The sequence below is a fragment of the Macrotis lagotis genome, chromosome 1 (assembly GCF_037893015.1).
Source record: "Macrotis lagotis isolate mMagLag1 chromosome 1, bilby.v1.9.chrom.fasta, whole genome shotgun sequence".
In the NCBI taxonomy this organism is placed as follows: Eukaryota; Metazoa; Chordata; class Mammalia; order Peramelemorphia; family Peramelidae; genus Macrotis; species Macrotis lagotis.
The window spans coordinates 823170365-823197161 of NC_133658.1; the positions used below are offsets into that span (position 1 = coordinate 823170365).

At 37.0% G+C, this 26797-nt stretch overlaps 1 protein-coding gene across 1 annotated transcript; it reads left to right on the forward strand.

The window, feature by feature from the left end:
• The first annotated feature begins 19591 nt into the window (after positions 1 to 19591).
• Positions 19592 to 26420, forward strand: NUDT15 (nudix hydrolase 15). The gene is made up of 3 exons (XM_074217115.1): positions 19592 to 19780; positions 22816 to 23012; positions 25479 to 26420. The coding sequence occupies exons 1-3, from the start codon at positions 19617 to 19619 to the stop codon at positions 25616 to 25618; spliced, it is 501 nt and encodes a 166-aa protein (XP_074073216.1). The 5' UTR covers positions 19592 to 19616; the 3' UTR covers positions 25619 to 26420.
• The last annotated feature ends 377 nt before the right edge of the window (positions 26421 to 26797 follow it).

Sequence of the window (26797 nt, forward strand, 5' to 3'; positions counted from 1 at the left end):
CATGTAATAGTCAGTTCAAATATTACACACAGAGCTATACATTTTCTCACCTAATTCCCCTTGAGATGAAGGGAATAGATGATCAAGATGGTTGGAAGGGCTAAACAGTATGGAATTTTGCAACTGGAACAGTCCTAAGCTTACTTACTTCATGAACCTATTGAAAACCAGAACTTCTAAGACAAATGAAAACTCCAAGAAACATAGTTTCTGTGTAATCAATAATCAATTTATTAATTGTGATTATCAAATAATCAGTAAAGGTTAGTGCTTTCTCTTGTGAACCAAAGACAAACCTTGACACTCCTGAATGATTAAATACCCTTGGAAAAAAGGATCCCTGATGGGTGGAAATCATCTCTGATTGGTTAACAATTAATAAAAGAATAAATATTATGAGAGGGCAGCTAGATGATGCAGTGGATAGAGAACTGGCCTTGTGTCAGAAGGATAGGAGTTAGAATCTGACTTCAGACACTTGCTACTTACTACCTTGGGCAAGTCACTTTACCCTGATTGCCTCACATCCAGGGCCAACTCCAGTGGTCCTGATTCATATCTGACCACTGGACCCAGTTAGCTCTGGTGGAGAATATGGAGCTGATGACTTAGCACAGCTACCCCTCACTCAAAACCAATTCATGTAGTTTTGTCATGATATCACCTCCCTGATGTCATGGTCTTCTTTGAGAATGAAGGATACACACCATTATGAGAGGTGGACTTACTCCAAAGAGGGATTTGGGGCTTGATCCTCTTGGACAAAGACACTCATCTCTATCTAGACTACACCCACCTAGAGGCTATCTAGAAAATGGGATCCACCAGACTACTGTAGTTAAATAATGGACTCACCTAGATTAGATTCTCTTAGGAGAATGTTAATTCAATTGCACCTTCAGCCTAGTTCTTCAGAGGTCACCTTGATCTGATAGTCTTTAAATGAGGAAACAAAAAGGGGGGAAAACCTGGATCCCCTCAAATTAGTAATTGCTTATTAATAATCATTTCTCTCAGCTCATTAAATACTATGTTTTAACGATTAGCAAGACTTCCACATGAGTTCAGACTAGAAACTAAAAATAAAAAAATAACATATATAGTCAAAAATCATGGAAGGAAACAATTATTTTTATCATTTTTATTGTAGATTTAACTATTACTTACACAATGAGAAGGGGCATGATCCAGACAGAAAAGTAAGAGCTGCACTCTTGGCAGTATTTTTGATACCCATCTCAAATGTGGTGTTTACGTGGGACCTGGGGTCAAGAACGCCCAGGTTCAGAGTCCACTTCTTATATTTACTACTTATGTGGCCACAGGCAAAGGTATATGTTTTTTCCCCTCCCGTGAACCTTAAACCTGTAATCCTCCTTTCAACTTCCATTTCAGAATCTGTATGAGCTATTGTTGGAAGTTGTTTAAAACCAAATTCCTGATGCAAAATAATTATCTGATTGAACTAATTTCTATTTATTGATAGTTCACATAGTTGCCTTTGGGCTAACATTTCTCAACTATGCTTTATCTATTTTGATTCTGTATGATTAAGAAATTTACATTTCTGGTTACATTGAAGAACCTTCAAGAATATAAATCATTGGGTAAACTGTTATGATGCCTTATTGTCTAAGCTTTATGTTTTAACAAGATAGTCCCAAGTTCATGAGAACCTTACAACATGTGCAAGAGAAGACTGAATCAAGAGAAGAAAATTTTCTGCCACTTCTGTTAGAAAACATCACTACAAAATATAAGAGCACTTAGCTAGCAGCAGTGAACTTTTAATAGAGTACTAAGTTCAATAAAATGAACCCACACCAAAGAAAAGATCTTTTAAAAAAAAAAAGACTGACAAATAAAGAAGAAATGATCTAGACTTCTAGTAAAGTTAGCAATGTACAAGGTCTTCAAGGCGGCCAGTCACATATATACTCCACAGATATACAGTGATCTAAAAAAGGTACCATATCAAATAATGACTAAAAAAATTCAGAGAAAAACGACTCTTTATCCAGCCCAGAGAAGTATAAAAACACAGAAGTCTGTAAGCATTAGGAGATGGATTCCACCTGGGAAGCCAGTACAAGTGAACTGTTCAGAAGAGTGACAGCTCTGGCATCAGAAATGGTCCACATGGGGGCGGCTAGGTGGCACAGTGGATAAAGCACTGGCCATGGAATCAGGAGTACCTGGTTTCAAATCCAGTGTCAGACCCTTAATAATTACCTACCTTGCCTTGCAAAACCTAAAAAAAAAAAAAAAAATGGTCCATATGAGGCCTCTGGTATGCTGATAGGGTTGCTCATGGAAAAACAGGAGCTGACAGCATTCTGACCATGAAGCTCCAGTATAAGAGTAGAGGCAGAGTTGGGGCACACACAAAAGTCTACAAGTCAAAGATCTTCTGGGGAGGCTTAAACATCATAATGTGTGGTCCCAGGATGATCCAGTGAGATTTAACAACACAGAGCTCTAGCCCAGCAGGGACTAAATGAAACCTGCCATGCTTTGAGCACAGATTTACCAAACTAGGGTCAGAAGGCCAGAAAATTTAAGGGCAGAACCAAAGTCTTGTCATCCACATCTTCCATGAGTGTATGAGAAGAAAGTGTCTAAAATGAGCACAAAGTCCCAAACTAGGATACAGCAAGCCTGAAGGAAAGACCAGAAGTAGTATGTATCTGGCAAGTCAAAAAAACACAACCAGGTTAATTGTTTTGTCTTGTTTCTTATTGGTATATTTGTTTTTATCAAAAATTGCTATATTTTCATACACACACACACACACACACACACACACACACACACACAACTCATTCACAAATTACATTCAAATAAATCAAAAACTAGGCTTCCTGGTTGCACAATCCCACCTGAAACCCTGACTGACTCTGGAATCCCTGTGTCCCATGGGATCACCCCTGGCACTTGAAAGTAAGGAATACATCAAAAATAGAGACCCAATGTTCATTTTTTTTTAGTCCTTCCCCCTCACCAGTTCAGTTCATGGCACCCCTGCTGTAGTTGAACTGTTATCTTCACCCTCTGGATGCAGCAGATAGTGTAGGTTAGTGATAGATTAGGTTGAAATAAAAAAAATAATAATAAGACTTTAGACAGAATTAATATTAATCATTTCTAGAGAGGTACAGTTATTTTTTTAATTCAATTTAATTTTCAGTTCAAATTCTCTTCTCACCAGTATGAAAACAAGAAAAACACCAGCATTTACAGCCAAGCAAAAAATTTTCCCACGTTGGTTATATCAAAAAAAGTCTCAATCTGAATGCTTAGTCTGCTATTTCTGTCAGTAGGTGAATAATATGCTTTGTGATCAATGCCCTGGATTGTGATTGCTCCTTGTGTGATCACAGTTACTAAGTTTTTCAAAGTTGTTTGCCATTACAATGCTGTTTTCATATAATTTTTTCTCCTGATTCTGCTCATTTTATTCTACATCAGTTCATGCAAGTCTTCCCAGTTTCTCTGTAACCATTTCTTTCGTTATTTCTTACAGTATAATAGTATTTCATCACACTCATATATCACAACTTGTTCAGTCACTCTCCAACTGATGGGCATGGTACAGTTATTTAAAAGAAAAAAGATATTGCAAATTTAACTTAACTCTACTCATTAGGAAAGCTGACAATGAATAAAATAGAAATTGTGTGTGGGGGGGTGGTATTTGAAGCTAACAATCATCATCTAGAATTATCCAAAGAAAACAAAAAAAAGCATTTACGCGGTTTAAGGAAAATTATATATTTTATGTTTTAGGTTTCACTTCATGTTTTGGGTTCACTTCATCCTGAAGACAAGTAACTAAGTCAGTCTCCAATGAGATTCATTGGGAGTTTTAAACATGAGAACTGTTAACATATTTTTAAAAACATATGTTGTTGGGCAGCTAGGTGGTGCAGTGGATAGAGCACAGGCCCTGGAGTCAGGAGTATCTGAGTTCAAATCAGACCTCAGACACTTAATAATTACCTAGCTGTATGGCCTTGGGCAAGACACTTATAACCCTGTTTGCTTTGCAAAAACCTAAAAACACAATGTTGTTGTAATGTTTGATTTTAATAGAATTGACTTCCTTTATAATTTATTTTACTTTACATATTTAAAGATATTATTCTGCGCCACCAGACTGTCAAAGGGATAAATGGCACAAAAAAGTGGCTAAGAATCCTTGATCTGGAGATGAACAATTTTTTTGGGGGGGGGTTACAAACTTTTTTTAAAAATTTATTTTTTGGGGCTGGCTAGGTGGCGCAGTGGATAGAGTACCGGCCCTGGAGTCAGGAGTACCTGGCTTCAAATCCAACCTCAGACACTTAATAATTACCTAGCCGTGTGGCCTTGGGCAAGCCACTTAACCCCATTGCCTTGCAAAAATCTAAAAAAAAAATAATAATTTTTTTTTTAATTTTACAATTTTCTCCCTAATCTCGCTTCCCTACCCCCCACCACAGAAGGTAGTCTGATAGTCTTTACATTTTTTCCATAACAACTTTTTTAAAAAGATTCTTTCTTTACCTGAATAATCTACAAAGTCACATCTCTACTGTATAAGAATACCTTATAAGTAGAGAAGACTTTAAAAGTCCTCTAGTCCATTTACTCTCTGTCTTTCAGGCAAGAGGACAATCTTATTTTGGGTAGAAATGTCTCTTACCAATACATATAATATTGCAAACTTTTATTAAATGACAACTCTACTAGGTGGAATACTAGAACTGATCTCAGGAAGCCCTGAATTCAAATCCAATCTCAGATATTTATTAGCTGTATGACCCTGGGCAAATCATATCTATACATCTATACTGTTTGCTTCAGTTTCCTCATCTTTAAAACTGGGATTATAATAAAATCTACCTCCCAGGTGTGAGGATCGAATGAGATTTATTTGTAAAGCATTTTTACAAATGTTCAAATTCTATATAAATGCTAATTATTACTAATAGTAAGGAAAATCTGATGGCAACCAGCATTCCTTTTAAGAGGAGGGAGCTAACTTCTGAGAGGTAAAAGTATTAACTAAAACAAGTAGGACAGGTTTTCTTTCTTCTTTGTTTAGTATTTTTGGTATATTTCTTCTATGCATAATACTCCCTTTGAAGCCCACGGAAACTGCACCCAGAAGGAACAATGTCAGTGTGAGTTATTTAAGTATATTTAATGGGAGGCATTAATAACTATCTCTGGAATCTTGCCCAGCTCCCTTGAAGGCGAGAAGTAGGAGAAAGGTCATGAGACACTACTCTGTTCTTCAATCTCTGAGAGGGGTATTAGACTAGAATTCTATCAGCCTTCCTAATTGTATCTGGTGTAGAAGGTATGATTTTGGTTCGAAACAAAGCACCAGTTCTCTAATCATTCTTCAGGAGCATTACCCCAAACTTAAAACTATAGGCTTAACTCCTTTCCACAAGATATTAGTTACACAAAGACTTAAAAACAAATAACAAGTACACCTTAACAGCAATATTGATCTGAATCTGGATACAGTGAGCAAAGACAATTCTAAAACACCTGCAATGGAAAATGCCATTCACATCCAGAGAAAGAACTATGGAATCTGAATGCAGATTGAAGAATACTGTTTTTGCTATTTAAATTTTTTTTTTTGCTTTTTCCTTCTCATGGTTTTTCCCTTTCTGTTCTGATTCTTCTTCTTTCACAGTATGACTAATAGAGATATATGTAACACAATTGTACATGTATAATTCAAATCAGATTACCTGCAATCTTGGGGGGGGGTTGGGAAGGATGGAAGGGATAAAACTTTACAAAAATGAATGCTGAAAATTGTGGTTACATAAAATTGCTGGGGGAAATTGACCTTAGGCCCATTTCTTTTCATCAGGGGAAAAGTGGGATAACAGGGGGAAAAGAAGTTCCTCCCCTCTCACCAGTACAATGAATGATACCCATGTTGTGGTTGAGCACCTCTTCACCTCTGGATGCTATAGATAAGAGTCAAAGGTGGAAGAGAGACAGATAGGTTCTTTTAATACCAGTTTTAAAGACAAAGGCAGCTAATTAAAAAGAGCTATTTCTAATCACAAGATTGGTTGGTTGGTTCTTATCTTTCAAAGGATAGAAGATGACCAAAATGACATTACTAAGTTTGAGACAAATTACAGCATGTTAGACTGTGACTGATCAGACTAAGAAGAGTTCAGAATGCTCTATCACAAGATGGGCACAAATAGTGCATGTGTACACCTGGAGTGGGTACTCTTAACTTACGTAGCATCCTCTCTGCTAAGGGCAGACCACAAGATAAGGAATGCATAGACCTTCACCATAGGTCATCTGGACACCTTTAGAAAGGCCCCATGTTAGGGGACCTAGTTGTGCTTAGACAAGCCTGGTTTAGGCAGAGAGACCCCAATATCACCCATCTCTTTCTACAAATTTAGAATTGGTCTCAGATATAGTCTGATTCTCTTGAAGAAAGACTGTCTCCTTAAAGCTTTCCCACCAACTCTGCATTTAGGAAAGCATTCTTTACACTAATCTGTATCTATACCTAGATGCAAAAAAATCCCAGGATTAACTGGAAATTTTCTCTTTTCTCTTTTCACTTACTCAGTCATTCCTGATAGACTTTTTCCAAAACATAAGTTTTTCTTTACTAAGTGAAAAGAGGGATAAGATTATCTGTTTTACTCAGAATTTGAGCTTTCATAAGGAAATAATGTATTCAATGATATCTTCAATGGGAGGGGTGTTTTTAAAGACTGTTCAACTACAACTGCCATGATTAATTCCAAAATATCTGGCCTGCGGTTTCTATGACTTTTGTTATGATGTGTCTCAGAATATTTTTGCTTCTTAGAATTTTGTAACTGCAAATGCTATCCTTTTCTCTGGGGAATGCAAATGAATAGATATTATTTATACAGCAATGGAACATTGAGTGAACTCCCAATCTCATTCCCTGGTAGGGCTGGAATTTCCAGGATGGGACCACCAGCCCCTGGCTATGACTCAGAGTCAACTTTCTCAGGGTCCAAGGGATAACCCTATTGTAGAGAAGATACTCTCCTAAATGTGAAACCATCCTGTCAGTTTATTTTCCAACTGACATCTTTGCAGCTGGCTTTTTCACTATATCCAATTCCTATTCATCTTTACCTTATAAAATAAAATTCATAAAAATCTATCTGTCAGATATGAACTCATAGTCCTTATTTTATCTTCTCGTGGACTTCAAACAGTTAATATTTGATTTGTAATTTTATTAGTTACAACTTCAAAAATCTAAGAAGTAAATGAGTGGATGAAATACAATGTCCTGTAGCTAGTACTATCTCATTTCTTTTTTCTTCAAATAGATACTCTTAGAACATTCATCTGAGAAGTATTTATCTGTCCAGTTCTCCCAAGTCTGCATTTTCTCAACATTTTATCTGAGAAACTAGTTTTTTTTATAAGTTGTTTTTATTATTTTTCCTTATATAAAAATTATTTTTGCTGCCTTTATCTGTCAAATTATATAAAAAGGTACAATTGTGATTAGCTATACTAATAAACTCTCCTAATTTGAATTTTATGTACTTAAAGTTTATTCTTTTTTCTGCCTATAGAATCATATGTAAAACCCAAGGGGAAAAATTTATAAAATCTCCATTAGAAGTCTTTGATTTTTTTTCTGCTGATGCACATTAATTGGCTACTATCCCATACATCTTGGTCTTACTTTTTTTGCTTTTACCCATGAAACTAGATAAAGGCTCTCCCTATTTCTCCAATTTTAACTTCATAGATAAGTGTCCATCTGGACAAACAGTCCTTTCACACAAATCAAAGCTAAAAACTTCAAGTTGACCTTGAGTCATTTGGAAAACAATCCAATCCCTTATTCTTATCTCTTCTCAACTAATTATTGCAATCAAAGATCCCAAGGTATTTATATAAAAGCAGAGATATAAAAAAAATTTTTAAATTTGATTTTGGATTGCATCAACTTCTAAGAATAGAGAAGTGATAGTTGCACTGTACTCTGCCCTTGTCTAGACTTCATCTAGAATATTATGTTGTATTCTGGCACCACGATTTAGGGACATTGATAAACCAGAAGTTATGGAGGGTAAGCAGGATGGTGAAGGGCCTTGAATCTGGGACATATGAGGTTTGGTTAAAGGAACTGGGAATATCTAGCCTAGAGAAGAGAAAATATGGGGGGGGGGGTAGAGGGGGTAAAAATTAACTTCCTACAAGTATTTAAAGGACAATTAATTAAGGAGAACCAAGACTTGTTCTGTCAGATCCCAGAGGGCCAAACTAGGAGTCATAATGGATGTAAAGTGCAACGAGGCAAGTTTAGATTTAATGTCAGTAAGGATTCTTAAGAGGTTATGAATTGCCCCTCCCTAGGAAGTCTTCAAGCAAAGGCTGCAAAACCATTTGTCGGGGTGGCTAGGTGGTGCAGTGGATAGAGCACTGGCCCTGGAGTCAGAAGTACCTGAGTTCAAATCCAATCTCAGACACTTAATAATTACCTAGCTGTGTGGCCTTGGACAAGCCACTTAACCCCATTTGCCCTGCAAAAACCTAAAAAAAATAAAAAAAAACCCAACCACTTGTCAAATATAATGAGGATTCCTTTACTGTAGGAGTTAAAGCAGGTGACTGCTAAAGTCCCTTCTAATTTACTTTGCCACCAAATGTAGAACCCACACAGGGAGTCTTACTTTAAGAGGTTGTGATTTTCCACAGTTTATTTTGTGTTTGTCCTTTCAGGGGGGTGATGCCATATAAGCACATGAATTGGATTTTTTTTGGGGGGGGGTTCTGTACTAAGTTACCAGTCCCACTTTCTCTTTCAGATTCATCTGGCTCCAATGGTCAGATATGAATCAAGATGACTGGAGATGGCTCTGAATGCAAGACAATCAGGGTTAAATGACTTGCCCAAGGTCACATAGCTAGCAAGAGTCAAGTGTTTGAGGTCACATTTGAACTCAGGTCCTCCAGACTCTAAGTATCTATACTACCTAATTGCCCTTAATTGGGGTATCAATAGTAATAAAAATAATAAATCCACCAAAAGCACACATATATATGTAACATACATTTATATATATATATATATACACATATGTGTATTTCACATGCATATATACAAATATATATTACATATCAACTGTAATTTGTCATACATAATTATTCACTTTGTGTGAATTATCCAAAGAATTTTTGAGTCTAGGTTGCCAAGTAACACAATTTGAAGTCATATCTTTCACTTCAACCAAATGGTGTATGTATATATGTAAGAAAATGGAAAGTTATTTTAATATTTCCTCTAAATACTTAATGTAATTAGGGAGGTAAGTTTGGTTCTCCCTTTACCAAAAAGGCAGTTATTAATTAAATATAAATGGTATTTCTGTTTTCTCAATATTTGAAATAATTAAAAGTATTTCAGTGCTTGTGGAAATTAGAAGCACTGGATCTTCAAGGTTTAAGGGACTAATTCTAATTTCTAATCCAAAACAAGAATTCTTTCCATACTATCCTAAAAGATGGGCCCATAGTATCTTGCTTAATACTCTTTGGAGGATCTAGATCTATAACTTCATTTGTATGGGGAACTTCCAATATGGAAATGCTTTCTACTAATCCAAATCAAAAACTCATCAGTAACTTAGTCATAGAAAGAAAAATGGGGCATTGAGAGGCTACACTGACTCCAAAGGTAGCAAAACACAGTACCGTCCTGCCTCTCACTTCTATATATTGTAAAATAGCTATTTCTGAAATTTTATGTAATTATAGATTCATTTATCCTCATTTCATTCTGGTAAAGTCAAAACAAGAAAGTATATGGCTGAAATTATCATAACTTCCATTCAGCCCTTTGTTAGCCCAGAGAAGTTACATAAATTGACTAAATTGATTAATGGTATTAATGGGCTGTATATAAGAATACTGTTTTCTTAATTCTTAATGAAATCCTTATTTTTAACTGGACCACACTAATTATACTTGTAATAAAATGAAATTGTATGTGGGTGATTTGGTCTGAGAAGAACATACTGTTTTATATCAATCAATGATAACATTATCATGTGATCAGAAGTTATTGCAACTCCATAGTATCATAAATCTAAAGCTAAAAGAACCTTAGAAGCCATCAAGTCAATACTCTTCATTTTTTATATATATAAACAGGCTCCGAAAGATGAAGAGACTTATTTAGGATCACATAGCTATTACATAATTAAGTTGGGATTTGAACCCAGGCCTTCATAACTCCAGGGTCAGCATTTTATCCATTAACTGCTTCAATTCAACATTTATTACATACCTATTATGTGTTAGACTCCATGGAGCTTATAGTAAAACATGTATGCACAACACACTAATTGATAGTACCATCATTTCCTTTTGCCTTTCCTCTTCAAAATGAAGGCTGTTCCCTTATAGAGATTATTAACAGATTTGATTAATTCAAATGTTCATTCAAGAAGCACAATGGTGCTTAGGAAAAATTAATTGGGATTCACTGGGAAAGTGCATTAATATTTTTTCTAAATGCTTAATTAGGTAGGTAAATTTGATTCTCCTTCCCCCCCCAAATGCATTCATTGATTAAATAAAAATGGCTTTTGTTATCCATTCTACTTTGCTCTTCCAAAATTTGAAGTAATTAAAAGTATTTCAGTGCTTGTGGGAATTAGAATCACTGAATCTTCAGAGTCCAAGGGTCTAAACCCAAATTGTAATTCAAAACAAGAATTCATTCATACCATTCCTGATAGATGACCCCATAGTATCTCCCAAAAGAGGGAGAAATATACATCTTGATATAAGGCACCCCTCCCAGCTATCAGAGGAAGAAAGAAGAAATGTTGCTTTCTACATCTACAGAAGAAGGGGAAGAGAGAATAGATGGGAAGAGATTGGTGGTAGGAAAGTAACAACCCAAGTGAAAGAACAGCCAATTGTATGCTTCCAACACTACTGCATTAGTTAGATGGCACAGTGGATAGAGCACTGGCCTTGGAATCAGGAGGGAGTTCAAATCCAGCCTCTTACACTTACTAGCTGTGTGACCTTGGGCAAGTCACCTAACCCCGATTGCCTTGCATCCAGGGTCATCTCCAATTGTCCCGATTCATATCTTGCCACTGGACCCAGATGGCTCTGGAGGAGAAAGTGAGGCTGGTGGTTTAGCACTGCCCCCCCCAATCCAATTCACATGCTTGTCAAGGCATCACCTCCCATGGTCTTCTTTGGGACTGAAGAACAAACATTATTATTCTACAAAACCCCTCTACTCCAGAGAAAAGTAGTTCGTTCACCTTTGTGTTACTGTTTGAGGATACACTAAGCAAATTTACTGAGTTAATGTCCCACAACAGAATTCAGTGTCAAGAAATCTCTGGCCCTATAAATAAAGGATTGTTTCCTGATAATGTATACCCTGGCAAAGAACCTTCCTTAAAGCTGTAACTCTAAGAACACCTACCTGGTGAAGTATTTCTTTTATATAACTTAAAACTAAAAACAAACCCTATAGACAGATGGTGGTGGTAAAACCTAAGGAGATTCCAGGTCATTGGCAACCATGTCTCCAGGCCTCTAGCCTCTCCTGCTCCTGGGCCCGCACTCATATCAGGTAACAAAGCATTTCACCTTACCACTAATGCCATTAAATATGGTATAACATCAGGGCTGATTTCAAAGCCAACACTTTTCACAATGTACCACACTCCCTAGCTGATGACTCAGGTGGAGACAGACCAGAGCTGAGTATATATATATATATATATATATATATATATATATATATATATATTCAGACTCCTGCTTTTCATCATGTAGCACAAATACTCAAAAACTATAACTAGAAATATGCTAACAGCCTTTGCTTGCAATGGGAATGGAAAAAGACATGGGAAAATATCTCTCTTTAATGAGCCCACTGGAAGGGCAAATCTGGGCATACTCTAAAGAGTGAATCCACATTGGTCAATACCTTTTTACATGTCTATTTTCTGTTTCTACCAAACTCCCTCTTCTAACAATCTACAATGAAATCCCTCCCTTGTCAGCCACTCCAACTACTGTGTGTGTGATGATGAGAGTCTTCTAGGTCACAGTGAGTACTTGAATCTCCAAGTCCCACACTACAATTTCCTAATATAGGGTTGTTAGGACAAAGACCTGGAATAAAGAATTAAATTAATGGATTAATCTGCCAAGCATTTACCAATTCTAGGGATTGGTATTAAGCAGTGGTCTACAAAGAAAGGCTGCCCTCAGGAGACAATTTGAAAATCACCAGCAGTTGGGGAAACCAGCAAAGTCTTCATACAGAAGGTAGGGCTTGAGGTGAGTCTTTTTTTTTGGAAGATTTTATTTATTTTGAATTTTACAATTTTTCCCCCTAATCCTACTCCCCCCCCCCCCCCACAGAAGGCACTCTGTTAGTCTTTACATTGTTTCCATGGTATACATTGATCTCAGTTGAATATGATGAGAGAGAAATCATATCCTTAAGGAAGAAAAATAAAGTATAAGAGATAGCAAAATTACATAACTTTTTTTAAAATTAAAGGTAATAGTTTTTGGTCTTTGTTCAAATTCCACAATTCTTTCTCTGGATACAGAAACTCCAAAATTGTGCCTGATTGTTGACCTGTTGGTATGAGCAAGTCCATTAAAGTTGATCATCATCCCCATGTTGCTGTTAGGATGTATAATGTTCTTCTGGTTCTGTTTATCTCACTCAGCAAATCCTTCCAGGTTTCCCTGAATTCCCATCCCTCCTGGTTTCTAATAGAACAATAGTTCACTCCACATCACACAGTTTGTTAAAGCCATCCCCCAATTGAAGGACATTCACTTAATTTCTAATTCTTTGCCACCACAAACAGGGCTGCTATGAATATTTTTGTACGGGTGATGTTTTTACCCAGGGCATAGACCCAGTCGGTATTGCTGGATCAAAGGGTATGCACATTTTTGTTGCCCTTCGGGGGTAATTCCAAATTGCTCTCCAGAAAGGCTGGATGAGTTCACAGTTCCACCAACAATGTTGTTTTATTTATAAAACTGGACAAAAGGATCTCTGAGGTCCCTTGTAAGGGCTCTAAATCTAAGAGCTATAAGGAAGCATGGGTGGTGGCATACTGGTTGGTTTTGAGAAATGATTGGCTCAGATTTTCTACAGGCCACTTGAGTGCAAAGTCTCCCATATCATTAGTAGGCCTTTCAGGTCATAAGTATCTCTGAATAAAGCACTGTAAGTACAACTGAGACTGACAAAATAATGTACTATGTATAAGAGGTTTAAGGAGAAACCCCATAGCACCTAGGATCTTTTTTCTGTTGTTAAATCATAAAGTTTATTTTTAATGTACTAGCTAATTTGACTTTAGAAATCAAATTGTAAAAAAATGAGCTGATATTAAAATAAGTAATACCAAGAAAACAATATACATACTGACTACAATAATATAAAAGGACCAAAAAAATTGAATACTATGTAACTATTATGACAAAATTTAGCTCTATAGAAGAAATGAGAAAAATGAACCTCTTTCATTTTAGGATTGGGAGATTACAGATGTGGAATACTGCATATACTCTCTTACTCCATTGATATATTACTTAGTTTTACTTAACTATGATTTTATAATCTACTATAAGTAATACCTATTTCAGTAGTTTTGAGGAAAGGGATATATTTATAAATGAAGGCAAATTTAAAACATTAAAAATCGTTTAAAATCACTCCACAGGGGGCAGCTAGGTGGTGCAGTGGATAGAGCACCGGCCCTGGAGTCAGGAGTACCTTGGTTCAAATCCGGTCTCAGACACTTACTAATTACCTAGCTGTGTGGCCTTGGGCAAGCCACTTAACCCCATTTGCCTTGCAAAAAATAAAATAAAATAAAATCACTCCACAGGCATAGATAGCACCAAAACAGTCTCATGAATTACAGGGATGAAAAGGGAGAACCTTTTCTAAGAAGATTCTCTTATCAGATTAATGGGCCCATTTCAGAAGGGGGCTCAGAATTTAAACATTCACTACTGCTTTTTTTTCTTGTGTTCCCCCTTTCTATGAAACAGCAGCTTCTTTTGAGTATATCATTCCTTTTTTAGATTTTTGTAAAGCAAATGGGGTGAGTATCTGAGGTTGGATTTGAACTCAGGTACTCCTGACTCCAAGGCCAGGGCTTTATCCACTGCGCCACCTAGCCACCCTGAGTATATCATTCCTTAAAAGAGAACACTCCTTATCATAGCCCAATTTTTCCAATGATAGTAACAAAATGAGGATTTTCTTATCTACTGTATCTAACTTGAAAATTGGTATATAAAAGTTAGTAGAATTCTCAAAGACACTAAAATGGAAGAATCAATTCAGAGAATTGGTTAATACTAAGAGCTCAACCCATTTCAGGGTGCTGAACATTTACAATATTAACTGTCCATATCTCCGAGCAAACTTCTAGTTAGATCCTTTTAGTAAAAAACTTTAAAATAAAGACAAGCATGGGACTTATGCTACAATAAGCTCCCTATATGTAGAGTTAAATAAATAGAATTTAAATAAATTTTCATGATCAAAACGTATCAACTAGAACATGATCAAGCTATATCAAGTAGGCATGGTTCATTTTCCCATTAGGAGTGTTCTAAAGCATTGCCTTAAATACAGAGAGTTCTGAAAGTTTACATTTTAAGCTGCAACTGAAGTAGCTAAAATTTAATTGGAGAATATTTAACAAAATAAAAACAATATGTTAATATGTGATTTTTTAAATCAACATGAAGCCTCCTGAGGTCTTTTGTGGGAATTAGTGATTCCTATTTATTTTGGAGATTGAAACCCCTTTTAAACTACATGACTTCTTGAGGTCCATTCCAACTCTAAATCTATGATTCTAGATTTAAATAGAATGAATTCATGTAAATGAGGTTCTTTGCTAGGTAGTTATGATTCTCATAATAGAAAAATAAAAATTTCTAATTCAGTACTCCTTGAAATATAGACTCCCTTCATAAAGTCTTCTACTGTCAAAGCTTCCAAACCCATGGATCTGGAATTACTGGTGGACCTTGGAGCCTTGCCAGGGAAATAACCAAACAGGGATGGTCTGGAATACAATAAGACAGAAGCCCAAAAGGCTTCCCTACTATATTTAATTGTTAGAATCCCATTATCCTTTCCCCCAAGGATCCTAAGGTTTTGGAATAAAAGACTCTTGCAATGTTTGGCATTGCATAAATTGGTTTTCACTCATTCTCCAAAAGATAAGTCACCAAAGAAGACGAACAAGTGCATTTCATATAAACTGAAAAGTATCAACAGTCAAAGGAAAGATTTTTCCAAATCACCTAATTAAAAGAAATGCAAATTAAAACAACTGTGAGGTTTAATCTCACCCACCAAACTCACACAAATAACTTGAAATAGAAATAGAAATTTTGGAGGTTCTATCAGAAAGCAGATTCACTAATTCACTGTTAGAGGAAATTTGAATTGGTCGAATAATTTGGAAAATAATATAGAATAATTTGAGAAAAATCACTGAACAATTCATATTCTTTGACCCAGAAATCTAGAAGCTAAGCATATATTCCTGGGAAATAAAAAATGAAAAGAAATGTCTCATCTACCAAAATATTTGTTGCAATACTTTTTGTGGAAGCAAAAAGTTACAGATTATTGTACTTAATAAATAATAAGAAGTTGAAGAATAATAATATATAATAAATAATAAGAAGTTGAGGAAATATGAAATCTGAAACAAAATGAAGCAGGAGAAGGAAAACAATATGTAACATTTTGACTACAGAAATGTGAATTAAAACAATACTAAAATTGTAGTAGTGACCAATTTTGGCCTGGGGGAAGAGATGAAGAGTCTCTTACTCTCCTAGAGTTTACTAGAGTGAGTGTGCCAATATGAGTAGAGAATGTTGCAAAAGGTCAGTAGGAAGGAATGACACAAAAACAACATGGTGATGATATAAAGCAAAGTACATCAATGACACTTTTTAAAAATTTCTTGTTTCTGTCAACAAGCCAATATAGAAATGGAGAGCACAAGCTGCAATGACAGCTTCTCACTCATTTTCTAAATCTTCTAGTCATTTTATTGAGACTTTTTTTATCAGAACATCTAATCTTGCTTCACAACCGAAAATTTAAAATCTGAAATCTGAAGCAATCCCCTCCCTTTACTGCCAAAGTAGTTCAACAGTTTATCTTTGTTTACAAATTATAGCCTTTGAATACAAGCACAGGGAAGACCAAAGGAGTAATGAGCTTCTGAAGTGTTTCCACAAGAGATTAGGAGGCTTGCATTAAAGACTGGGAACTCAGAAGTTATTAGTGATACTAGATCAAAAAAAGAAGTGGATTGTCTCTTTCAATATAGACAAATTTGGTGGATAAAATATACAAAGCCTATTATGATGATGATGATATTCATGTTTTTTTCTTTTTCCAGCTGAGCTTTCCCTTTAAATTTATGATGTAATGTAAAAGCCCAAACATTACCTATGGATTCTGCTATCCTATATCATCATGCAGTAAAGACCAATGCATTTAGGTTATCAGGTTTCATTTTCCCCTTGATAGTACAAACCATATTTTGGAACATTGCAGTGTTCATGTCAGAGGCTCTCATATGAAACAAAGGGTCCAGGTACATCCTGGGAGCATCTCAGACTTCTGTCTTATGGCTCCCAACCAGAAAAATCCTGTAACTCTGCAGCATGACACTACCAAAAGTGTTATTATTACCAATTTCCCCTTGCAAATGTAATTAATTTACAAAGCTCAAAGAAGGCAAAAAGCTAAATACTAAAAGGCACCAGTGGGCAATCCATCCCTAAAGAGCTCAGTTGCCTCAGACCCCTATATTATAGCAATCAACAGACTCCTGGCAGGTGCAGTCTCCTGTAGTTCACAGTACTGATGATGTGGTTCTTACTGCAGTTTCCCAAAACTATCCTCAGTTTGTCAACATCCTTCTTAAAATGTGGCATATAGAACCAAATAGTATGTCAGTGTGATCCAATCAGGATGGAATAGCATAGAATTATCACTTGGCTTATTCTAGACGTAATGCTTCTAAGAATAAAGCCTAAGATAAATACTGACCCTGGCAAGACTTTTTATTTTTTAAAAGAAACCAACAATTTAATTAATCTAAAAAAAACATTTTAAAGCTCCTACTACATATACAAGAGAGGTAGTGAGGCCTTTCTGAGTCAGGAAGATGGGCTGAAGTCCTGTCCTAATACATAATTTATCAGGATCTTTTTCACCTGAGCTGTTGTATAGTCTCACCTCCCACATTCTCTATTTGGAGAAATGAAGTTTTTAATTCAAATTTAAGTCTCTTCAATTATGAGATTTGTTCCATCATTCCAGCTTGTTAAAATATTTTTAATGTAAAAGGCATTGTGTAAGGTCATGAAAATGGAGAATGTCTAAAGAAAAGAGTACCCAGGAAAGACTTTGGGGGTACATCCACAGTAAGGGAGGGGGGGTAAGATTATCAGTAAGGGGGTTGATATCTCATTAAAAGTGAATGAGAGGGACAGCTAGGTGGTGCAGTGGATAGTACACTGGCCCTGGAGTCAGGAGAACCTGAGTTCAAAACTGGCCTCAGATACTTAATAATTACCTAGCTGTGTGGCCTTGGGCAAGCCACTTAACCCCACTGCCTTGCAAAAGAGAAAAAAAAAACTAAACTAAAAAAAGTGAATGAGAAATGGAATGTTTCTCTTACTATATCATTATTAGATTGGAAAGTGTTATAAATTCCTAAGGAAGAGAGAATATCCACGAGGAGAGGGTGATTTAAGAAGTGAATAGTTTTCACACAGGGAGTAGTAAAAGAGGAAGCCACTTGTGTACAAGAGTTAGACTGATTTACCATAAGAGATATGAGAAACAAACTGAGGGGAGGCTGCCTCTAAGGAAAAGAGGAAAAGAGAAGACAAAATTAGGATTGTTGAGTAAGTTTGGGAATAAACCCGGGTCAGTCTTGTTATGTATAGTTTTGCATGTTTGTGCTATACTTCCAAATAAGGTGGAAGAGCCTAAGGGCCTGCATTCCAGAATTGTGAGGAAGGGGAGGTTTGATCTGGAGTGGAGACTCACCTGGGGGAATTAGATGCTTCTGATAGTCTGTAACCTCTTTACCCCATCCAAGAAGAGATTTTCTTTTTGGGACAAGGAAAGCCGAATCTGTGAGCTCCAAAAGGAAGGTCACAACCAAGGATCCTCTTGACTCCACTGAGAGCTGTTCTGAGGTCTTGGTAAGGCACTTGTTTTCTACAGGTGATCAATAGTGTCAAATGTACAGAAAGCTCAAGAAGGATAAGGACTGAGAAAAATGCCATTAAGTTTGATCAATTGCTTATTGGCTGGAATTTGAGCCAGGAAGATCTGAGTTCAAATCATCCCTTTCCCTATCTGAAAAAAAAAAGGAGATAAGAGCAATTATTAAATAGGATTGTTGGGAGGAACAAATCAGATAACATGTACCAAGGACTCTGCAAAGCTTAAAGTTCTAAACAAACATCAGGCTTATTGCAATCCTGTGAGCTGAGTAATATGAGGTAAACTATCAAGTTTTGAAGAATTCCCCTCGATTTTATTTATTTGTTTGGGTTTTTTTTTTTTTTTTTAGGCTTTTGCAAGGCAATGGGGTTAAGAGGCTTGTCCAAGGCCACACAGCTAGGTCATTATTAAGTGTCTGAGGTCGGCCAGGTCCTCCTGACTCCAGGACCGGTGCTTTATCCACTGTGCCACCTATCAGCCCCTCTTCATGCCTTTTTTTATTATTTTAAGTTCCTCTATGCTTTCTACTCTGCCTCAAATGGGATCAGCAGAGTTCATTAAACATTTATGATCCCCAGGACCCGAGGACACAAAAAGGAAGTAAAATGCAGTCCCAGCCCTCTAGGATTTTACAATCTAGTAGAGGAATCAAGATACATCAAATATCTACTAAGCAAACTATGGATTCACAGGATAACTAGGTAATCATTAACAGAGAAGGCTGTAGAATTAAGAGCAGATGATGGAGGCATCTGGGGAAAGTAGTTAATTCAGTTGGGACTTAAAGGGAGAAGATAGGAGAGAAAGCCCAGGCATACGGAGTATCAAAGAGGCCACGGCCCGGAATGGTTTGGTTAAGAAGGGTTTATGGGGGGGCGGCTTGGTGGCACAGTGGATAAAGCACCGGTCCTGGAGTCAGGAGGACCTGGGTTCAAATCCAGCTTCAGACACTTAATAATGACCTAGCCGTATGGCCTTGGGCAAGCCACTGAACCCCATTATGGCCTTGCAAAAACCTAAAAAAAAAGGGCTCATAAAGTCAAATAGAGACTTGTGTATTTGCTCCTGTTAGTAACTGGCGTTAAATAGGGGCGGCGCTGGGAAGTCAGGGGTGCGCGGTGCGGGGAGAAAGCACCGAGCTCAAAGGGGCAACAAGCTTAGGCGACCCCCTCCGAGGCCTACGGGGAGACCGGAACTGGCGCCTCTCGGGGCGCGGGATTGGCGAGAACCCCCACACGTCACTTCCGGAAGCGCTGTCGCCCAGGGCGCCGTAAGCATGGAGCCGACCACCGGCGGGGATTCGGGCCGGCGGCGGCCGGGGGTCGGCGTCGGGGTGGTGGTGACGAGCTCCGAGCACCCTCGCTGCGTTCTGCTGGGGAAAAGGAAGGGGTCCGTAGGAGCCGGCACTTTCCAGCTTCCCGGGGGTCACTTGGAGTTCGGGTGAGTTGCTTCCGGCGCGTCACTTCCGTCGCTCTGACGTCAGCACCCGGCGCTCCGAGGAGCAGGAGCTGGGCGGGGCTCAGCCCACAGCTGTTCTGGGGAATTTAATGTAAAGCAAGATTCTGCCAGTCTTGGCCACGCTATTCCGCCGCAGATTCCCACCGCACTAGAGTAATTCGTCACATTTTGTTGTTTGGCCGTTTTAGTCATGTCCAGGTCTCCTTGACCCCTGTTTGGCCTTTTCTTTTTTTTTAGGTTTTTTTTTTCAAAGCAATGGGGTTAAGCAGCTTGCCCAAGGTCACACAGCTAGGTAATTATTAAGTGTCTGAGGCCGGATTTGAACTCAGGTAACCTTTGACTTTTGACACTTTTCTTCTCAAACTTTCCATCCATTTTGCAGAACTTGATGAATTAATGAAAAATACAAGTTATTCGTGCCAAGCACTTTGGGGGTGCAAATAGATTGAGACAGCGCCTACTCTCAAGAAGATCACACACTCTTATTTGAAGGAGAGAGCATGAAAGAAAGGACAGTAGCCAGGTACGAGAGCCTGGAAGTTTCAAGCTCCTAAGTGGCCAAGCAGATGCCAAAGGCTTCGATAGTGAGACTTCAGCTTTTGCTTGAAGGCCTCCAATGGTCAGGCAGGAAGCCACTCCTCTCCTGAGGCAGCCCCTTCCCCTTTGGGACAACTGTCATCGTTAAAAGGTGTCTCCTTTAGTGAAGCTTAAATTTGCCTCTCTGTGGTTTCCAATAATCCCTCCAGTAATAGCTCTGCCCTCGGAATCCAAGTTAGCCCCCTCCTCCCTTTCCACTCTTCTCACACCTTCCTGCCTCCACATGCTCTTCGATCCAGTGACACTGGCCTCCAGGCCTTTCCACAAACCAGACTTTCCATCTCTCAGGTTGATCCTCATCCCTAGGTAGCTCTCTCTACGGCATTCTAATCACAGACTGGATGACTTCCTTGAATTCCCAATTACCCTGCCATCCAGGCCTAACCCCTCTTAATTCTAGTTCCTTCCCTCTGCTGGAGTCACCTATTTGTCTTGTAGATAGCTTGCATTGTTTCTGTTTGCATAATGGCTTCCCCATTAGACTGAGAGATCCTTAAGGGCAGGGACTATCTTTTGCCTCTTTTTGTATCACTTAGTAGATGATTAATAAATGTTGATTATTTGATTGATTACTGAACTTTGGGCTATAGTTTTTTTTAATCTGTAGAATGAAGGTTTGAACTGGATGCCTCTTCCATTTCCTTACAACTCTAATGTTTATCTCTGAATGCGAAACTAAAGTTATTGAATCACACTTAAATAGAATTAAGCCGAATCTCTGTACAGTCAATTAGATTGACCTAGGACTGTATGGTAGACAGTAGCAATATTAGAAAGATGAAGGTGATTTGCTGAATAAATTGCTTCTGGATATTGATTTCAATGGATGTTGTAAAGTGGATGATTTTTAAAAACTTGTTTTAAAAAATCAGTTTTAATATGAAGTAACTAATCACTTCTTCCCCAGATATCAAAGCTAGAAGTTAATCAGTTGAACTTTAAAGATGTATAATATTAATAATAAAGATATATTATTATAGATCTTTCTTTTTTGCCAGAAGCAGTATCATCTTTAATTGTAAGAGACTAGAAGGATGAATTGTCCTCAAAAATTGTCCTCTACACACACACACACACACACACACATAAAATGGTCATTAATCAACTAATGCCCTTTAGGGATTACTACTTTCCTCATCAGACTAATAATGTATTTGGTTTACCTCATAATAAACTTGTAGCACAACAAAGAAATTTTTTAAATAACTATGGGAACAAATTTAAATATAAATATACTTGTAGAACCACAGGCTTTTATTAAGTGCCCACTGTGTGATAATCTCCAGATAAAAGGTGATTTTGTCCTTCATTCTTGAATAAGACCATGACATCAGGGAGGTGATGCCATGACAAGCATGTGAATTGGATTTGAGTGAGGGAGATGCTGTGCCAAGTCACCAGACTCATTTTCTCCTCTGGAACCATCTGAATCCAGTGGCCAGATATGGAGGATGACTGAAGATGGCCCTGGATGCGAGGCAGTCGAGGTTAGGTGACTTGCCCAAGGTCATATCACTAGTAATTGTCTAGTGTCTGAGGCCATATTAGACAGAAGAGAAAAAAGACTCCTAAAGGAACATCTTGATAAGAAAAAAATAGATGGGAATTTTAAGAGGAAGGGTACATGCTAGGTGTGAGTGAGAACCAGTGATGGCATGATAGGAGATGACATGTGACTGACAAAAGAAGAAGGCCAATGTACCTGAAATATAGTATGTATTAAGAGGAGAATGGTAGGAAAGGGCCAACTAAGGAATTCATATATTTAATCCTAAAGATAATTAGTAGGGGTTTTGAGTGTCACTTTGGGTAACTATGTGGAGGATGGACTGAGAATGAAAAGAGACTTGAGGCAGGGAGACAAACTGAATGGATCATTAGATGAAAAATCCTTAAGTAATTTGTTATATGCTAAGCATTATAGTAAATGCTACAGGTACAGTTGAGAGAGAGAGAGAGAGAGAGAGAGCAGCACAAGTAAGAGTGATCATTCCTATTCTCAAAGAGTTCTCACTGATTGGATGAGATATCAAGGAAAGAAAGTTCATCTACCATTATGAATGATAATGGCCAGATAGCCTAAATAGGTGGAGATGGGGTAAATAGTCATGCTCTAGTTTACAGATGGGAACACTGAGCCTTGGAGAGGGATAATAATTTGTCTAAAACAAAAAGAGCCTGTAAGTATCTGGGCCAAGCTTTCAAATCCTGATTTTCTGACTCCCAAATACTGCTTTTGTTCTTTTGATTACACTCTATGGATGGCAACAGCATAGTAGGTTTCCTAGTGAATATATCATTTTGAAATTTTTGAACCAATTATATTGATTCTTGCTGTTATTATTTATTTATTAAAAGTTTCTAGTGAGTATTCTGTAAATGAAGATAAAGACCATAAAGTATTTCTATTGTCTTTCTAGTGAAAGTTGGGAAGAATGTGCTGGGAGGGAAACCTTGGAAGAAACTGCTCTTCACCTGAAAAATGTTCGTTTTGCCTCTGTTGTCAATTCTGTCAGTGAGGAGAATGATTACCATTATGTCACTATACTGATGAAAGGAGAGGTGGACATGACTTATGATTCAGAACCAAAGAACACAGAACCTGAAAAAAATGAAGGTAAGTTAGATTTGAAGTGATCTTTATTCTTTCAGGGAAGACTGTGATATGGTAGTCCAGAGGATGGCCCTAGCTTCCTAGGCTATCTTATTACCACTGTTTTAGACACAGTTGTTAACTATAAGCCAGGCATTTTAATTCCAATCTCAGCCACCCTTGTATAAAATAAGGATAGCTGTAACTTCCTCTTAGAGAGGAGTTGTGACTTAAATAGAGGCTCTATTTATTTAGCATTTTATTGCTCAGATGGAGCTGTAGTCAGAACAGTCCCTAAGGAGTCTATTTCATCTGCTTCCTTCTGAATTGAACAGCATGATATGTCCCGAACTCTTTAAAGAATACTTTCCAAACAGGCATCAGCCCAAGCATTGGTTTAAGCAGAAATCCATTGTAATTTAGTGTGGAACTGCTAATGCTGCTAACTATAGTTCAATAATTTGAATTCAAATATATTTAATTTTATTGCCTTTCAGTAAACTTGTATACTTTATTTTAATCCCTTGATGGATTTTGAAGTCAAAGGGGCAGAAAGAGCCAAGTTCCAAATTCATTCCATCTCTAAAAACAAACCCCATTCTTAAAATTTGCAGATTAATGAGCTCCTTGTTTCTGATATCTGTGGGAATAAATAGATGCTATCAAGGAGGGGGAACTTCAGAACAACTTAACCAGTCTACAGTCCTGTCAAAGCCTTGCAACTAGGCTCCCTGCCTCAGGTCCCTCCCTGCTCCCATTCCTTCTCCATTCAATACCAAATCAAGGTTCTAAGCATACCATGCCCCCCCCCCCCGAAGACTTAGCTATTTACAAGTTACCCCCCTCTTGAATATATTTTTTTGCATTTTTTCTTATCACCAGTATTTAGCATAGTTCTTGGCACATAGAGCTTCATATAACCCTGTTGACTGTTATAGGAGCAGAAAATTTCCCTTGAATCCTCTTTTGTGAAAATGGCAGTGCCATCTGGAGGCAGAAATGCTATTTGCTCATATTGACAGTTATTCAATACTTATTCTTATTGTATAAAAATTGAAATAAGTTGATATGGTAGTTTTGCACAAAAATCTTCAAGTTGCATGTTTTTAAGAAATAACTTCGGAAGCATGAAAGCCATAAAGCTCTATTACTAGCTATATGGTGTAGTGGATAGAGCATCAACCCTAGAATCAGGAAGACTTGAGTTTGAATCCAGTCTCAGATTTCAGAATTGACATTTGATTGCTGTGTGATCTTGAGCAAGTCATTTAACCCTGATTGCCTCAAATCCAGGGGCAGCTCCAGTCATCCTGATCCACACCTGGCCCCCAGACCCAGATGGCTCTGGATGGAGAAAGTGAGGCTGGTGACTTGGCACAGCCCCCCCCTCACTCTTTCTTGTCATGGCATTATCTCTTTGATATAGTCTTTTTTTGAGAATGAAGGATAAACATCATTGTCATTATCATCTTCATCATTACCCTATCATTGTCTCTCCTCTTGATTCTTAGAGATTTTCCTCTCTTAAAGTGCTTGAATTTGTATATATTCTTATTACACAATGTCACTCCTATCTTTCCCTTTTTAAAAATTATTTTGTTTTATTAAATAAGATATGCCCTTTCAGAGTCAAATTGTTTTTCATCCAACTAAATATTATCTGAATTGAGTCGACGTTCTATTTTTTTTTTGTCTAGGCAGTGGGGTTAAGTGATTTGCTCAAGGTCACATAGGTAATTATTAATGTCTGAGTTCAAATTTGAACTCAGGTCCTCCTGACTCCAGGGTTGGCACTCTATTCATTGCACCACCTAGCTGCCTCATCTATTATTCTTTATTTGTGATTAGCATTTAGTTGTTTCCACGTTCATTCCTTTCAATATAGAGATAAAAAGCATCAAATTACATCGAGAACAATAGATTATAACCACAAAATAAAAATTATTTATTTCTACAATTATGGAATTTTAGACCTGAAAAGAGCTTCAAGATTATTTACTTCAATTCCCTAAATTCATTTCTGAGGAAGAAAACTGAAGTTTTAATGAAAATGAAAATTTATATTCTAAAACAATTTTCTGATTTTTGCTTTGCCATTTTTTGAATTATAAAATTATAAATATGATATATAAATGTAATCTATTATAGATGGATATATAAATATATATTATATAAATATAACATATTAAAATATATGCTTGTATGTTATTAATAAAATATTATGGTTAGTCATCTATTTTTTATAGTAAGATGACTCCAAAAGTTAACTAAAGAAATCACTTATTTCAACCAGTTTGCTTTGAAATGTATTTGCTTAAGTTATTTATGTAAGCCAGCAATGCTCTTTGTTCCTTTAAGTTAAATTATGATATCTCAATTTCATTTTATTTAGGCATTTATTAGTTTTCCCTAAATTACATGAAACTTACCACCATAAACATATTTTCCTTCCCAACTCATTATCTTTTGTTAATTTTTTTTGTTTTCCAGGTTGGGAATGGGTTCCATGGGAAGATTTCCCTCCACTAGATCAACTGTTCTGGGCTTTGCGCTGTTTAAAGGAACAAGGCTATGATCCTTTCAAGGAAGAATTGAATCATCTAGTAGGCTACAGAGGATATCATCAGTAGAGCACCTACACAAATAATCAATTTTTGTTAGTAAGAAAAGTTATATTTAAAAAAAAAAACACCTCCCATGTTCTACAAAACAGTGAAGCTTCCAAAAGAAGATAAGTACAAAGTAAGGGAAGCAACATGAAAGTAGAGAGTTGACCTCAGAAGGAAGACTTGGGTTCAAGTCTCTCAAGGTGGTGGCTACTTACCACCCCAGAGTATACACCTTATTTCAGGAATAGAGACTGAAACTGGGACTGAACCTCCCATGAGGGAACCCTTCCACACCCTTCCCCCTAATAGTGCAAATCAACACCTTTCTGTTAACTATAATTTTAGAAAGTTGCCAAAGCTATGAGAGGGTCATATAACCAGGAAGTGTTTGTTAGAGATTGCACTTGAATCCAGGTCTCAGTCTCTAAAAAGAGTGGTTTATATAGTCCATTCCAGCTCTGGGTCTATGGCCTTGTGTTCTTAATTAATGGAAAATAATTTCTCCTACTGAGCAGTGGAATGTGAACACAGGGAGATTGTCTGTCTCACAAGATTACTTTTGCAGTTGTAAAATATCATCAAGTAGAGGTTTTGTGATTATGATTCCTGCCTGGAACAGGAACCTTGAGCCACAGGCAATAGGGACCTTGTTTTTCAAATGGGACTTGAACCTTAAACTAGGGCTGAACTAGCAAAAAAATCAGCAATCGTGTATTACTTTTGTTTTTTAATTTTAATTTACTTGTTATTACTTTTAAAGATATAATAAAGATATTATGTAAATTTCTTTTTTCTCTTTCTTCTCCTCCCAATCTAGAGAAGGCTAGACATGGTATGTATATATAAATATATATATATATATATATATATATATATATATATATATATGTATTTCATACTTCTGTTTATCAGGTTTTCCCTCTGGATACAGATAATCTTATGTTCTTTGTAGTTGATTTCAGTATTTATAATAGTCAAAATTACCTGTTCATTCAAAGTTGTTCTTAAAACAATATTGCTATTACTTCATAGTGTTCTCTTTGTTCTGCTCATTTTTTCTCTTCAGTATTACTTGCAAGTCTATCCATGTTTTTCTAAGGTTATCAAACTCATCATTTCTCATAGCAAAGTTGTCTTCCATCAGGATCACATACCACAACTTATTCAGCCATTCCCCAATTGATGGGTATCCTAACATTT

What these genes read in the sequence shown, in the direction of transcription:
- NUDT15 (XM_074217115.1), top strand. Translation starts at nt 19,617, where the DNA reads ATGGAGCCGACCACCGGCGGGGATTCGGGCCGGCGGCGGCCGGGGGTC. An exon ending in GGGGGTCACTTGGAGTTCGG is followed by an intron (nt 19,781 to 22,815) that starts GTGAGTTGCTTC and finishes TTGTCTTTCTAG; the next exon opens with TGAAAGTTGGGAAGAATGTG. An exon ending in AGAACCTGAAAAAAATGAAG is followed by an intron (nt 23,013 to 25,478) that starts GTAAGTTAGATT and finishes TTTGTTTTCCAG; the next exon opens with GTTGGGAATGGGTTCCATGG.